The 15,620-nt window shown below is 40.4% G+C and overlaps 1 protein-coding gene across 4 annotated transcripts; it reads right to left on the bottom strand.

The window, feature by feature from the left end:
• Positions 1-530: 530 nt before the first annotated feature.
• LOC121619537 (tRNA selenocysteine 1-associated protein 1-like) lies at positions 531-8,328 on the bottom strand. Of its 4 annotated transcripts, none has more exons than XM_041955318.1 (9): positions 8,199-8,328; positions 7,278-7,375; positions 7,101-7,215; positions 6,942-6,991; positions 6,603-6,734; positions 5,299-5,415; positions 4,980-5,181; positions 4,845-4,878; positions 531-2,151 (listed from the first exon to the last, which is right to left on the bottom strand). In XM_041955318.1, the coding sequence occupies exons 1-9, from the start codon at positions 8,220-8,222 to the stop codon at positions 1,991-1,993; spliced, it is 933 nt and encodes a 310-aa protein (XP_041811252.1). In that variant the 5' UTR covers positions 8,223-8,328; the 3' UTR covers positions 531-1,990. The 4 variants fall into 4 exon arrangements, with proteins under 4 accessions (XP_041811252.1, XP_041811253.1, XP_041811254.1 ...); XM_041955319.1 differs by having other exon boundaries at positions 4,980-5,175; XM_041955320.1 differs by having other exon boundaries at positions 7,101-7,200.
• Between the last annotated feature and the right edge of the window lie 7,292 nt (positions 8,329-15,620).

Genomic DNA, 15,620 nt, shown 5'->3' with positions numbered 1-15,620 from the left:
GAGAAACATGAACATATTTCTCTACTACTACTTGGAAAAGTTGTGCAGTGTCTCAGAACATTTTATTGTTCACACAAACTCTTCATGATGTCTTCTACTTTATTGTTATTCACTTCTTCCTCCTTTTTGAACATGAATTATTTATGTTGTTTATTGCGAGTTTGCTGTGTGTTTGCTGATTTCTAGTGTTTCATGTCTTCCTATAATCTTTTATGTTTTATAAACTTTAAAAAAAATCTAATCAAATCTAAATCAGCACATTGGTTTTGGTGAAAGAATTTCAACCAGTCTGAAACACCTTTTAGCTATTTTTTACATACATTCATGAGAATATCGGGCCAGCAGACTGCAGCTGCAAGATAACCTGACCAACACAGGGAAAAAACTAAAACTATAACTTAAGGTTTTCTTTTGCATAGTTCCCAAAAAAGATTTTGACAGGTTTTTAATATTTTACATACTGTAGTGTTTGTGTAGAAGGCTATAACACGCAGAATACAGAAGTGTTTTACTAGATATTTTAATGGGAAACGCAACAGTTTAAAATTAACAAAAAGTTATGTTTTTCATTTTACCACTGCAGTCAGTTGCCTTTTTCTACACTTTCAGTGTTTATATGGCTTTGGAACTAAATGTGGCAGAACATTGCTGTTAATTTCAGCATGCACCACTTCAGAATCAGCGCCCTTTTTCAATGTTGCAGCCTTACCTTGCCTGGTCTGCATATGTTATGTATTCAATGTAGCCAAAGGGAAATTAGCTTGAATACCTGCGCTTTTCATTCTTGATATAAGCAAAATGACCCCACGTGATGAGATAAGTGCTGATTATTTTATTTCTATGATTGGCTGGCACTATGGCTGCAGATAATGCTTTTTCGCTGCAGGTGCAAAGTTGCACATTTAATGCTCAGGACCCACCTTACACATTTTGTAACCCTTTGAACCTGCCAAACTCTCTCATAGAGCAGATTCAACTTTATGGATTAAATAGTATGAGGCATAACCCAATCACATACAATTTATGTATGATGCAGCATTTCATTAATTTCAATGTTTAAGTGACCAATGTCAAAATTTGCACGTTTTGTGCCTCCATTAGTCTTACAGATAGCAGTAATACTGTTTCTTTTGTATACCAAACTATATTTAAGATCGACTCTAAGAACTGTATTTTATTTTACTGAATAGCAAATTTTATGATTAGCACTTATGCAGTTTTGGGTTGAAGAAGTTGTTGCTATGACAAAAGCTCCAGATATACTTCAAGCCAGCTCTTTAGAACTGAAAAAGCCAGGCTTGTGTCATATTATCAACAATCAAATCAAGTTAACCTCCTTTGTTATTCACATCTGAAGAACAGGAGTGTAGAAACAAAATGATACTTGGGCAACTGATTTTCTACTAGCTTTGGCATTACTTAACTATTGTAGTATATCCGATGGTGGAACATGTGCATAATACTACTATTTGGTACTTAAAAGCCATATTGAAAATGCCTGCATTTAGTGACTCCGTATCAAAAGAGACGGGAGCATAAAACGAATGGGCTGAAATCAAGACAGTCTGCACCAATTGTTACCACTGACTGCTATAAAGTGCTGTTATAATCATACACAATTTCTACATATGAGAGCTGCAATGACAGTGAAGATTTTAAACATTTGATTGTTTAATTTTTCATATGTTTTGTGTCTGTCTTAACAGGGACTATGCTGGAAATAAGACTTCTCACTTTCTCATGTTATCCTTTGGATTCAGTGTGTTTTGAAGATCCAAAAATAAATCAATATTTTTTCGCTGTAACTTTTTTGAATTGTGTGTATTCACAGTACATTTCAATGGGTTTATACACTTGAAAAAGATCCATTACCATGACTTATTTCCTTTATACGTCCTTACAAAAACAGTCCATAATGTCCACATTTAGGCAGACAACTGAAAATGAAGTAAAAATGAGGTAAATTCTAGAGAAGAAAATGAGTTCAGTTTCAGCAGTAAATGGGCTCTGGTAGGCTGGATGTCACATAGTCCTGTTCTGTAGAGAACTCTGCTGGCTGCCAGTGACACTCAATCAGAGCATCATACAGTTCCTCACTGAGCTCCATGAACTTCCGGTTGGCCTCCACCACATCCAGCTCGAGACTGGGATCTGTGATATAGGGACATTGATTGAGTATACAGTGCTCCACAGATATAAGACAAGCTAAACAAAGAAAAAATACAGTCTCACACAAACACGTAAAATAAATTAACAAGAGAAAATATGAAAAGAAAGTAAAAATGATAATAACTTATTAATTATAATTGAAATCATAAATGGATGGGTAAAACATAGGACTTTCACCAAGCAGGCTGGGGTTTATGTCCTGCTTGAAACCAAAGTCAGCACAGAGTTAACTTTACATAAAATACTTAGGTTACATTACATTTGCAATGTCACATATGGAACATACTTGTGTCAAGTACTTGAAAGTACTTAATTTAAACCAAACCATAAAAAAACGTTATGTGCAATAAAGTGGATTGACAGGTAAAATAGTATTTAACATGCTGACTGAAATGCATTTGCAATGACAGCTTCAAGACACAAAGAAACTAATCTCTCATAGTGTTCAGTTGGGTCTGTTCTTCCATACTGATGGTCTTTAAATCCTGAAGATTCGGGGGCTGGCCAGCCAGCCAGCCAATTTGTATAGCACCTTTCATACAAGAAATGCAGATATAGATATATATAAAACAGAATAAGCTAGTCAAGCTAGAAGTCAGAGCTAGTTAAGGTCTTAATTGAGTAGATTATCTTTTTTTCTTTTCTTCCCTGACATCAACGCATAATGTGTTCCAGAGTTTTGGGGTGTAATGGACAAAGGCTGCATCCCTGTTTTTCTTTCGCTGCTGCTGGAAACCTCCAATAAACCAGCAGCAGATGATCAGTGTTCTTGCAGGCACACAAAAAGGGAGTTAGAAATGTTGCATCTTGAAAAATAAAGGCATGAATCAGATTTTCAGCATGTTTGATTTATGAATGGTCATACTTTAGCTCTGTTTCTAAGGTGGAAAATTATGTTTTCATCACCTTGTTGATGTGGGACTAAGGGTTAGGGTTATCTTAGATCTGAATCTTGGATAACAAGACTCGTAATTAATCCAGGGAGTTCATTTCCCCAGATTGTTGAACAGCATTTGTCTTTTTGTTTAGGGCCGACTAGTAGGATTTGTTTTGTCTTTAACTTAAAGAAAGTATTGCTTATCCATTTGTTTATTATCTTATTTATTACTAAGGCAGTTAGTAATGGAGTCTAAAGCTGCAGCATCATTTGATTCAGCACAGGTGTACAGTTGTGTGTCATCTTCATAACTATGGAAACACACATTGTGCTCTCTAATGATGTCATCAAGTGGCAGCCTGTATGACGCGAACAGTAATGGACCAAAGCAGCTCCCTGTAACCCCAAAAGAGATGTCATGTTTCTCAGACACATGATCTCCAAGAATGACGTAAACTTTCTCCCTGTGATGCAAGTTTGAAACCAGTTTAACACACAGGCCAACTGACTGTTCAAGACAACTGACTGATTACAATATCTTGGTCAATCATAGCAAATACGGCACGTAGTTCTAACAGGACAAGAACTGAGAACTTATTTTCATCAGAATTTAATCTGAAGTATCTGATTTTTTTAGTCAGAACAGTTTCAGTGCTTTGTTCTAAAGCCTGAATGAAATTCCTCCAGGATATTATTTTCTTTAAGAAAGGAGCTGACATAACTTGAAACCTGCTTTAAAAATGTTGTAGGTACAGGGTGAACACATGAGGTGGAGGAGTTAGACTTAGTGAATGTGTGTATTTGTATGTACATGTGAAGTCATGTTCATCTGTTCCGGTTTTAAATGCCATCACTGTACCTTATTCTTTTGAATTCATTGGGCTGAAAGTTTCTGAAATTAAAAACATCTTTCAGTTGTGGCCCTGGCTTTCCTGTGCTGCTGTTACTGCAGTCTGCTGGGTTGGTTGCAGTGATCTATGTGACTGTGGGGTAAGCGGGTTATAAGAGTGGGCAGCTGGCTAGCTAGCTACCCCTGCAGGCGCTTAAGGAGCTTCTCAACTCTGCAAACCTTAAAACACTTCAATTTCAAATTGCCATCAATTTTCATAAAACTACCAGTGTTCGAAGTCTACACAGATGATTTCTCACCTTAAAAATTGTCAGAAGTGAATTTAGTGATGAAGTAGCATACGAAAAATAAAAAGAAAAAAAAACTCGCTGTTGACCCGGCTGGCAGTTGTGACCTCTCCAGCACTTTGCATTGTGGGACACAGCAGATGAGGTAGACTGGTCTGAAGGATACTGGACATTTGTGCTAAATCAGTGCCACAGCCAGGTATCTTTTGCCATACCTGTAGATTTTGCTTTTGTTTGCATACTGCATTCTACATGCTACAGTTTGGCCAAACGAACACATACGGCCAATATTGCAGACAGTTTTGAATACACCCATTATGACCAGAGACATTTAAATATGTCAGACTTAAACAGTTTTTCAGTTTTTCAGTAAATTACAGAATACCAGATATTCTGGAAATTCTGGAAACATACCACAGACCACAAATCATTTTGGTGGGCTGATTACAGTATTGGATTCAAATGACATCAGAGTTTAAGTGTCATCGCTCTCATTGCCAAATACAAAATTGTACCAAAGAAGGAACTGAAATTTGGACTGTTAATCAGCAAACACAAACAATCTGAAGCAATCACCTTGAAACAAAACAAGCAAAATTCTAATGAAGAAAATGAAAATCAATAATGAAAACACCAATAATTTGCAGTCCCCAATACCCACCTTCAAGTCCATCATCCTGACTAGCGTCACTTTCCTGAAAAGAAAAAACAAATTGAATGAATTAATGATTCATGTCTGCCGACATGATGACAAATTGAAGGGTTTCAACACTGGCTGTTAACAGAGAGAGCTTACCTGTGGTGGGGGATACTGTGTATAATCATACTGCTGATAGGCGTAGCCATAACCGCCTCCAGTCTGATCGTAGCCCCAGGATGAGTAATACCCAGGATCAGCCTGCTGCTGGTACTGGCTGTACTGCTCATAGTTGTTTCTGTATCCCGAGCTGGACTGCCACGATCTGTGCTCTGACTGCTGCTGCTGCCTGTTCCTTAAACTCAAGAGGGAGGAAGAGACACACTGCTGAACAGCACTTTCATTTCATCATTTGGCTTGTGCTCCAGACAAATAAATCTGCTTGCAGTCAACAGGCACAAAGTCTTTGAGAACTCACTTGTTGGCAGCCAGGCTTAGTCTCAGGGGTTTACCACTCAGTCCTACAGCACCCTGACACTCCTCTAACGCCCGCTTCTGCAGCCGCTCATCAGGGAACTGAACAAAGCCACAGCCCCTACAGTGAGACACACAGGCAGTGGTCAAATGACAGGGGAGGGGGGCCTTGTAAGTCCAGCTGACTTCATCTTTTGAACTGAATGCAAGAGTATATTGATACATGGACAACTAGCCTGAGGCCACCCAAGCAACTAAAAAAGTGATGACACCAGGGATGTGGCTCTTCATGGTGCACAATATGGGCCTCAATTCACAAACTGTTGGCTAACCAACTAACAACAAATTGATTCTGGCATAGGAGCTCGGTACGTGCAGAGATTCTCAATATGACCATCTAAAAGAACCAGTTTTAAACTTCTGTCATATGCCTTCTCTCCAGGCTTTCAGTTTTAATGTCTGTCTCTCTCTGCTCCTGATGGTGTTGGTTGTTCTGATACATTCATCAAGACAGAACATTGTAAAAAATCTGAGCTAACAGAGGAATCACCTTACTTTTGAAGTACTAATCAGCTACTTAAAAAAGAAAGTTTCTCTGAGCTCACTTTAAATCTCAGAATAACTCCTGGACGTAACAGAAGATTTTGGGATGTCAGTCACTCGTGGCTATTATGGAACTTACAAAAGTGTGACGGGAAAACGTTTTATTTTAAGTTTTAAGATTCACTGAAACAGGGGGCATCAAACAACATTGCATATTCATATAATCTGGATTTTTCAATGAGTGAGAACAACCCATATCTGCTATTCAAATCGATTGAACATCTCTGGAGAGATCTGAAAGCTGTGCACCGATGCTGCCCATCCAACCTGATGGAGCTTGAGAGGTGCTGCAAAGAGGAATGGGTGAAACTGCCCAAAGATACAGTAGGTGTGCCAAGCTTGTGGCATCATATTCAGAAAGACTTGAGGCTGTGATTGCTGCTCAACAAAGTATTGAGCAAAAGCTGTGAATACTTATGTACATGCAATTTCTTAGTTATTTCTAAATAATTTGTTAAAATTTCAAGAACACTTTTTTCACAGTCATAATGGGGTGTTGTGTGTAGAATTTTGAGGAAAAATTAATTTAAAAATTAATTTAATCCATTTTGGAATAAGGCTGTAAAATAAAATGTGGAGAAAGTGAAGCGATGTGTATACTTTCCAGATGCACTGTATATAATCTATACCAACGCTGGCCATATGTACATACCTACATTTGTTACATATTTTCTCCACATTGTTTGGTGACATGTTAATACTCACTTGGAGTTGCCCATGCTGTCAAGCACCACTTTTCCACCACGACAGGAAGGGTAGCGGTTGTAAAAGAACTCATATAGCATTCCATCATCCACCTCTGGAGTAAGATCTCCCACAAATAGAGAATACATCTGACTACAACAAGAGAAAAAACAGACGCTGATTCTTTTTTGGTTTTTTTCAGTGCTATCATTAAAGACATGTGATGTGTTTATTATTTTATTTTTTAATGTCCCCAGCTTATATGTCAATGAAAAGAGAAATCAGTGACAATTTGGTCATTAAACTGACATCTTAATGTCAAAGTTATCTTTGATGTCCCATTTCTCCATTTGTACTCACCCACCATCTTGTTTCCCAAAAGTGGCTCGGTTTAACTTGAATCTTGTGGGCTGTGGGAGAGAGACATTAAAGTCCATGACACCTTTTCTCAGGAGTCTATCAACTGAGATAAGAAAAAAAAAAAACATGGCTACTATAGACAATAAATGATCTTCATACTGGATTGGCTCCTGGTAAGGCTTTCCCGTTGATTTTGCGGAGACACCTCTCAGCTGTGGCCTCGTCTGTCATCTCCACAAAACAGTAACCCAGAGCACCCCTGGGGGACAACACACTGTTTAATGTCAGAATGCGACAACTGAAAAAAGAACAACTGCTTGTGGACTGAGTTCTTACCCTGTCATCTTGTTGCGTATGATCCGCACATTAATCACCTGTTCACCCATGGTGGCAAAGGCTCTGGTGATAAACTTCTCATCCATGTAGGACTCTAGCTACAGAGCAAAAGAAAAACATACTGAAAAAAGAGCTCAGGAATCATTTGGTCACACTAGTGGTTAATCCAAGGCTAACATTGGCTTTCAGTTCACAAATTCCAATCTGCAAGCTGAGCGGGAGGTTTCCCTAACACGAGACAACATATAACTCTCATTACAACAGCCTTAACACTGTGACGGCCCATTTCAGATTCGTCAAACCTTTAGTGTATGTAATGTAACTAATAAAAAGTTGACTTCACTGATTTATCCCTATCCAGATAATACGAGGAATAGGAACCAGCGATATTACGTTTGATCTGCACCTGGTCTGGAGTGATCTGGATGGAGAAAAATATGTAAAAATCGCCCTTTTCCTGTCTCACAAATAGATAGTTTCACGAATCTGAAAGGGAAATATTACCCCAGTCCAGGTTTGGAAGACAGGACAAATGGTCCTTTTTCATGTTTTAACAAAAATTTAACGTTCCTTTTTAACCGATTTCATCCTCCTGTAGTTGATAGCAAACTCCATTACATCTCATCCACTCCAGAGGGCTGTTTACCAACTGAAAACGTTACTTGAATGGAGTGATGCTTATGGCATTCCTGGTGTGCCAAATAACCGAGATTAATCAGTAATGTTCAGCTACTCGATACAAAGTGTTAGCCAACGAACAACCAACACTATTAAAGAGCTGGTTTTCTAAAGTCTTCAAGTATATTCCACTCGTACAACGTGTGGCGCTTACTGTATGTTCAGACAGCTAACGCTAATAACATGGTGGTCAAACTTAAATGGTTTCTCGTAGTAAACTTCTCGTAGTAGTGAACTACTCACGTTCCCCATCCATAACGTGCTCATGTTGTTGCAGTAGGTGTGAATATTAATGTGAATTTACTGAAAACGTAACATGGAAATTAAGCTAGACCTTCAAATGTGCACGCGCTAACATTAACTAGCATTTTCAAAGCGGAAAGCGCACCGATATTACGGCCTTACGTCACTCTGTACGCCAGTGCGTCAGCAGCTTCGTCTAATTTGAGTGCCTGTGCAGTTTGCATTGGGGGAAGAGCGTTAATTTTCTTTTGTCATCTAGCATATCTATTTTTAATTTTTTTTATTTAATCTTTTTTAAAGAATGTAGCCGTGTGACAATTATGACGACGAAAAACACTAAGGCCAAATATATAGTCAGAAAAAACATTTGTCAGCTTCCGAACTTTTTGAAAAAAGGTCAATTGAAAACTATAATTGTCAGAAGGCTCATTTCCTAAACACTTTTCTTTGACCTAAATGTAAAACATCATGAGGTCACGGAAAGGTGGGGAGGAGAATTCGTAAGGATTTAAGACAACCAGGCGGCAGCAACCGCGGTCTTCAACTGTACGGTGGCAGAACGTGCGTGAGATTACAATGGTCCGAAGGTGGACTACTAATTAACGCATCTTACATTTACTTTGCCACGACCTTGCTGTTTCATAAAGGCAATATAAACGTGGACAGCCTGGTGAAATATACGGAACGCTGCAGACCCCCTACACCCCGGACATTATTAAAACCATCAGTTGATTAAAAACAAGACTCACTGATTCACAGCAGCACAGAGAGAGAGAGAGAGAGGGTTTCTGTCTGCAGGTGGCGCCACTCATCATCAATTGCGTTTGGCCTCCTTCGACTCGCTGTTGAATAGGGTGGGGCAACATTGTGTGCATGATTTATTGTTGCGACGGGAGAAAACGGAGAATAAGACATTCTTTAACAATAATTACCTCTACAGTTAGTTTTAACAATCAGTTACAATAATGTCCTATTATTCTTTAAAGCGTGACAACAGATAGATAGATTTAATGGAGACTTAATTTAGCAAGAGTTTGATTCTCTAAACTGATAATTGCATGTTGTTTTTCAATGAAAAACTGCTGTTGAAAGTTGTTAGATGTAATTTATGTGTGTCAAAAACTCAATAATACTGATTTAGCCTTTTTGTCAGTTTTAGAATGTTTTATGTCTACTGATGTTAATATTTGTAGATTTCATTGCTATTCGTATTTTATCTTTTTGCTCTTTATATGGCTTAATAGTGACACCTAGTGCAGCTAGTGGCAGCCTGTGGCTATTTGAGTGCTGCTCACCTGCTGTCACCTGAGTACCACTACCTGCCAATGTCACTAGGAGGATCTTGGTGTCTCTCAGCAAGAGAGGAGGGGCGTGAGAATAACCCAAAAACTTTATTTGATCATGATGCCCAATGTTACTCTACAATGCTGTGGTTTATCAGTGATGTGTTTGAACTGTACTGCAGACTGGAATCTCTGATAACAGTGACAAACAGATATGTGTTATATATACCAGCCTCCTCAGTGAAACCTCTGTATCCTCATGGATCACATCTGTAGCCTGCGTCGAGGCGGTGTTTCTCCCTCTTCATATGCTTTTAGTTTTCATGCATTAGTTCGATATTATTGATTGTGTGTATGTGCACACATACAAAGCACAGACAAAGGCACGACACCACTATTATGACTCAACTAGGTGCTGGAACTAAAGCACCACTGACGACAATGGTGTGCATCCAGGGCCTAGACATTAAGATCGTGGAGAAGTACAAATACTTGGGTGTACACCTAAACAATAAACTGGACTGGACCACCAACACTGATGCCCTGTACAGGAAGGGCCAAAGTCATCTCCATCTACTGAGAAGACTGAGGTCCTTTGGAGTATGTAGGACATTACTGAGGACTTTCTATGACTCTGTGGTTGCATCTGTAAAATTTTAGACAGTGGTCTGCTGAGGCTGTGAAAGCTCTGAGAGGGACAGAAAGAGACTGAACAAACTGGTCAGGAGAGCTGGCTCTGTCCTCGACTGCACTCTTGACACCACTGAGGATGCAGGTGAGAGGAGGATGTCAGGCAAGCTGACATCCATCATTGACAACCCCTCCCACCCCCTGCATGACACAGACTGCTGCATCCACCCTGTAAGAAGGAACGCTACCGCAAGTTCTTCATACCAACAGCTGTCAGAGTGTTCAACTCCAGCGTTGCATAACTTAGCACTGTTTTCCATACTCTGACTGTTTCTTGCAGTGATGGATGATCTATCATATACCTAGTACCTCACAATACTGCTTTTCCACTCTTATTGAGTACTGTACATATCAATACATAATCGTATTCTTCTATGACATACACATATTTATTTCTGTGCAACATCATTAATGCTGTTGCCACTTTATCCATTCCATGTGCAATCTGTGTATAGTCTGTGAAATTCTTCACAATTCTTGACAGTACATTTTTGTGGCAATTTTTCTTACAGTTCTTTGCACCAATATATATTTTTTATATCTATTTTTTACATACTTTTTTCCAACATAAGCCCTTTGTATAATTGTACATATATATGTAGTCCACTTTTATTTTGTATTTTGTATTTCACTATTTCTATTTCTATTGCTTTTTTTTTTGTTGTTGCTACTGCCATTACCTGCTGCTTGTAACACCCAAATTTCCCCAGCTGGGGATTAATAAAGTGTATCAGGGACAAGCAGGCAATGCTTGTCAGACAGTGTGTCTGACAAGCAATGCCAATGCCAGTAGGGATGGACTAAGAGTTGGCCCAGGAATCAGGAGCTGGTTTTGGTTCTCACATCTGAACTCAAATGAACAATTGAAAACCACACGTTTCTTCTCATTGTGTGTCACCATATGATGTGGGATGTACCAACTGGTCGGGGTATCGTTACATCTAGTTCCAATTTCCTGACATAGCCTGCAGTGATCAGTTTCTGAACATCTGTACTATAAGCTGCTGCTATCTCTGGGTCTTTTGCTAGCCTTTTCTCTGTAGCTCAGAGCTGGGGGAGGACTGCCTCCTTCGGTGCCTCGAGTGAGGGCGTGTGTGGAACGGGTAACATATCTGTGGACACCTTCCATCTCCATCCATATTGTTTTGCTCTCCAGAAGGGCCAGTGCAGCCCTGTCTTGGTGTGAACGGGTCTGTTCACTTCGCCAGGGCAGGGTGTCCCTCTGCCACAGCTTCTCCAAGTGGCTGTAGATGTCTGCTGGTGGAGGAGAGGATGTAAACAAACACTGCTGTTCTGACAGATAATGCCTCATTCCCGGAGCTGGTCCCTGGAGAGTCCACCCAAGGCGGGTCTTTACAGCTGCGGGTTGCCAGGGGGCTCAAGATGTACTGGCTCAGCTGGTGTAATGAAATTGGGATGATCAGAGCCAATGAAGATTTCTTCTGTGGAGCTTAGGCGTTTTGCAGTAAAGGTTTGGTACAAAGAAAAAAAAAACACGGTGTAGTTCAGCAGCAGAGGCAATGGTGAAGAAGACAACTGCCCAATGCAGAATCTGCAGCTCTTGTCTCACAGTCCTTAATGGTAGATCCTCAGGTCCCCCCTTGAGATCTAGCTGCTGGGCTGCTGGGTGAAGGAGGATGGTGCGTTCTGACCCGTCATCCAGGCCCGCATAGGCATCCATAGCTCTGTCTTCATTTCTCAACACCACTTTACTGATCTTCAGCAGAACCTTCTGTCCCTCTAATGGTCTGTCAGTAGGCGTCAAACCTCTGTGGTGTAGTTAAGGGGAGCTTTAATACACTCTGACTTGGTTTCTGCCTTCTCCTTGCCATCAGTAGCCCATTGGTTGATATCATGTAGTAAAAGGAGATGTCTGCTGCTGCAGGTCTTGCAGCGCACTTTCAAGTTACAGTCTGCAGCCCAAAGACCATGGCCACAGCACCAGCAGCAGTTGTTATTTTTAACCCATGTCTGCTTTTGAGTGGGGCTGAGCATCTTAAAATTGGCACAATTATTCAGAGAATGTTTGCTGTTGTCACAATAGGGGCAATACTTCTTATTAATATCTGTTGAGGTTGGTGATGGATAAGCTGCTGCTATCTCTGGGTCTTTTGCTAGCCTTTTCTCTGTAGCTCAGAGCTGGGGGAGGACTGCCTCCTTCGGTGCCTCGAGTGAGGGCGTGTGTGGAACGGGTAACATATCTGGTGATGGAACTGGATCCTTCTGTGACGTGGTTGCTGTGTTCATTAGAACTGCAGAGCGCCCCATCCTTGTCCTCCTGCACTTGGAGCTCATATTCTAAGCAGTCATTCAGGTCAAAGACAGTTGGTACGGGCACCCTAAGAGGTAAATGAAGTGACGAAAACTGGATCACAGATCATAGGGGAGCTTCCCCAACAGGTGGGAAACAAGGGAACCACATTCTAGCTCCACTTTGTCTTTTCTCCTCAGTTGCTCCAACATACTCACTAGGGAGCGTACACGAAGGGCAAACAGCCTAAATCCTCTGGTGTCACCAATCACAATATTAGGCCCATCCATGAGTTCCACTATCCATTGTAAGGCCAGCTGGTGGCGCTGCCCATATTGGAGATTCCATCCATCAGCTATACACCGCTGAATCCTTTGCAGGGTCACAGGGGGGCTGGAGCCTATCCCGTGTCGTCTCTCGGGCGAAAGGCAGGGGACACCAGCCTACCACAGGGCTACACATATAGACAGAAAACCATGCACGCCACTCTACGGACAATTTAGAATTACCAATTAACCTCAGCATGTTTTTGGACTGTGGGAAGAAGCCGGAGAACCCGGTGAAAACCCACGCTGCACAGGGAGAACATGCAAACTCCACACAGAAAGATCCCAGGCGGGATCGAACCGGGGATCTTCTAGCTGTGAGGCGACGCTGCTAATCACCGAGCCACCATGCAGCCCATATTGGAGATTGTCTAGTGCAATTCAATCATTATAAGAGCATAGCAACATAGACTTAAGGAAGAATAAAATGAATGGGGAGTAAAGTTTCACTAGACAATTCCGGTGCCGCCGAAATTTTGACAGTGGCACGAGGGAGCTGCTGGTGTTATCTATACCACTGTTTCTCAATCTTGGTCCTGGAGTACCACTGCCCTGCATGTTTTAGACGTATCCCTGCTCCAGCACAAACGTAATAACGGCCAATAATGTAATAACTACCAATAACATAATAATTTTGGCCATTTTAAATGTAATAAAACCAATAATGTAGTAACTTGCCAATAATGTAATAAAACCTTTGAGCCAATAACGTAATAACTTTTTGCCAATAATGTAATACGTTATTACATTATTGGCTGGTTATTACGTTATTGGCCTAGTATTTAAAAACCCTTTGAAAATGTAATAACTGGTGCTGATAATGTAATATTATATATGACTGTTATTTTTTTTATTTTCGCTGTCAAATATGTCTAGTTTATGCTCAGGTTGATGCCACTGAATGACCACACAGTGACTTCAACACAATTGTGAAACATTTTAAGTTCTGCACTGCGTGCCTGTTTCTAGTCTACATTGAGATGCAAACTTCTACCATGCTAATTATATGTTTGCAAATGGATGATGCTTAGTGTTATCTCCAGAACACTCATATTCACTGAAGTTGCTAATTAAGTGGCAGCACAATTTTACCCATTCAAAATTCCAAATTTATTGAGTTTGCTCTAATCCAAGATATGTCCATGCTTGGGACATTCAGTCAAGTTCCAGGCACTGTCGGCAGCATTTTATCCCAACCTCTATATAAGAGAAACACTTGAGGCGAGCCTAGAGCTGGACAAAGAAAATGACTTCACCATCAGTATTATGAAGCTATACAAGGCTGCTGGACGCAGCAGTGGTCTCAGTGAATGGATAAGGGAGTTGTTTGGCAAACATAGCCAGTGGATGAAAGCCTGGCTAATTCTAAGTTATCTGAGTTTTGGGCAGTACAAAGTTAAGGATATCTACTGGAAAAAGTAATGCCAGTTTTATAAGTGACACAAGGCAACGCAAGAGCCACTCGCCTCTATAGCTCAAAGATTGTTATCCCGCACATTTTTTCTTCCCATTTTTCATCTTCCACCAGAATTTCGACGCGTAACTAGTCCCGCAGCTTTGAGAAAACCCTCGCGAACTATATATCAAAACGTGCGGCTCAATCGGAAATGGTGTGCTACGACTTTTATAGCTCATTTGTCAATAATTCGCAAAGTTATACGCGAAAAACTGCGAAGAATTTCCCATAAGAAATGAATGGGAAATGTCCTCAAATTTCAGCCTTTTTCAATTGTCCGCTGCTTCGCCATACTTTCTCCTAGAGACTTCATTCAAACTTTAAAACATAGATAATTTTGTCGGGTCGAAATGAACGTCAGCACATTTTTTGATATCTCTTACGGTTTCCGACCTATGACCATCTCAAGACCATAAAGTTTCTCAAAAAAATGCTCAGAATTTCTTCCCCTAGAGTGGATGACATCATCACTTAGAGTGAAATCGCCTGAAATTTTTTTCTAAAATTGCTGTAAAATCCAAACGTGAATAGGAGACACATAATTTTTGGATCTTTTTGGACACAAACCGTTCTTGTCTCGTCAAAGTTCAATTTTAAAGGGTTAGCCCCCACCAAATTTAAATAAAGAGGGATCTTGCACCAGCTGCCCTGCTCTGCTGCTCCATTGAAACCCATACAATCTCCTGTTTTCTGAGTCGCAGCCCTCTGGAGTGTGTCTTTTTAAATCGACCATTTAGTCATTTTTCGAAAGAATATCTGGACATAAAACACACGTACATCTGGCCCAGACTTGTCCGCATCTCACAGTATAATCGTTTTTTTGGTAGCAGCTACTGTTTATTCACAATCACAAGTTGTTCAGAAGAAACCGACAGCGAGAAAGTAGCTGTTCAGGAACAGGTAAAAAGTGGGAGAGATAGAGAGGTAATTATCAGCAGGTGGGGCAGAAGTTACACACGCACACACATACACATTCAGACACACATATACCAGACACATCTCCATGTAGGAACTGGTTGGGCTGCTTGTTCAAAATACTTGGGACAATTTGATAAATGTGTAGTTCAAGCAGACACACAAACACAGACGAAGACACACACATACACAGTCGCACACAAATACAGTTAAATACACACAGACGGCCTCATATACATAGACAGGCACAATGCCGTTAGCTCTATTAGCTCTATTAATAAGACCAGCAGCCCCCTCGTGCCACTGTCAAAATTTCGGCGGTGCCGGAATCGTCTAGTTTCATTTTTGTTGTTTATCTCTCTCTCTCTCTCTCTCTCTCTCTCTCTCTCTCTCTCTCTCTCTCTCTCTCTCTCTCTCTCTCTATATATATATATATATATATATATATATATATATATATATATATATATATATATATATTCCAAAAAGTTCAGCTTTTTG

The sequence above is a fragment of the Chelmon rostratus genome, chromosome 16, assembly GCF_017976325.1.
Source record: "Chelmon rostratus isolate fCheRos1 chromosome 16, fCheRos1.pri, whole genome shotgun sequence".
Taxonomy (NCBI): domain Eukaryota; kingdom Metazoa; phylum Chordata; class Actinopteri; order Chaetodontiformes; family Chaetodontidae; genus Chelmon; species Chelmon rostratus.
The sequence above is the reverse complement of the archived record's forward strand: the minus strand, read 5'-3'. Positions and strand labels throughout refer to the sequence as shown.

Coding starts and splice junctions, on each gene's coding strand:
- LOC121619537 (XM_041955318.1), bottom strand. CDS start 8,222: ATGAGCACGTTATGGATGGGGAAC. Junction 6,992..7,100: donor CCTTACCAGGAGCCAATCCA/GTATGAAGATCA, acceptor TCTCTCCCACAG/CCCACAAGATTCAAGTTAAA. Junction 5,416..6,602: donor GACAGCATGGGCAACTCCAA/GTGAGTATTAAC, acceptor GTCTCACTGTAG/GGGCTGTGGCTTTGTTCAGT.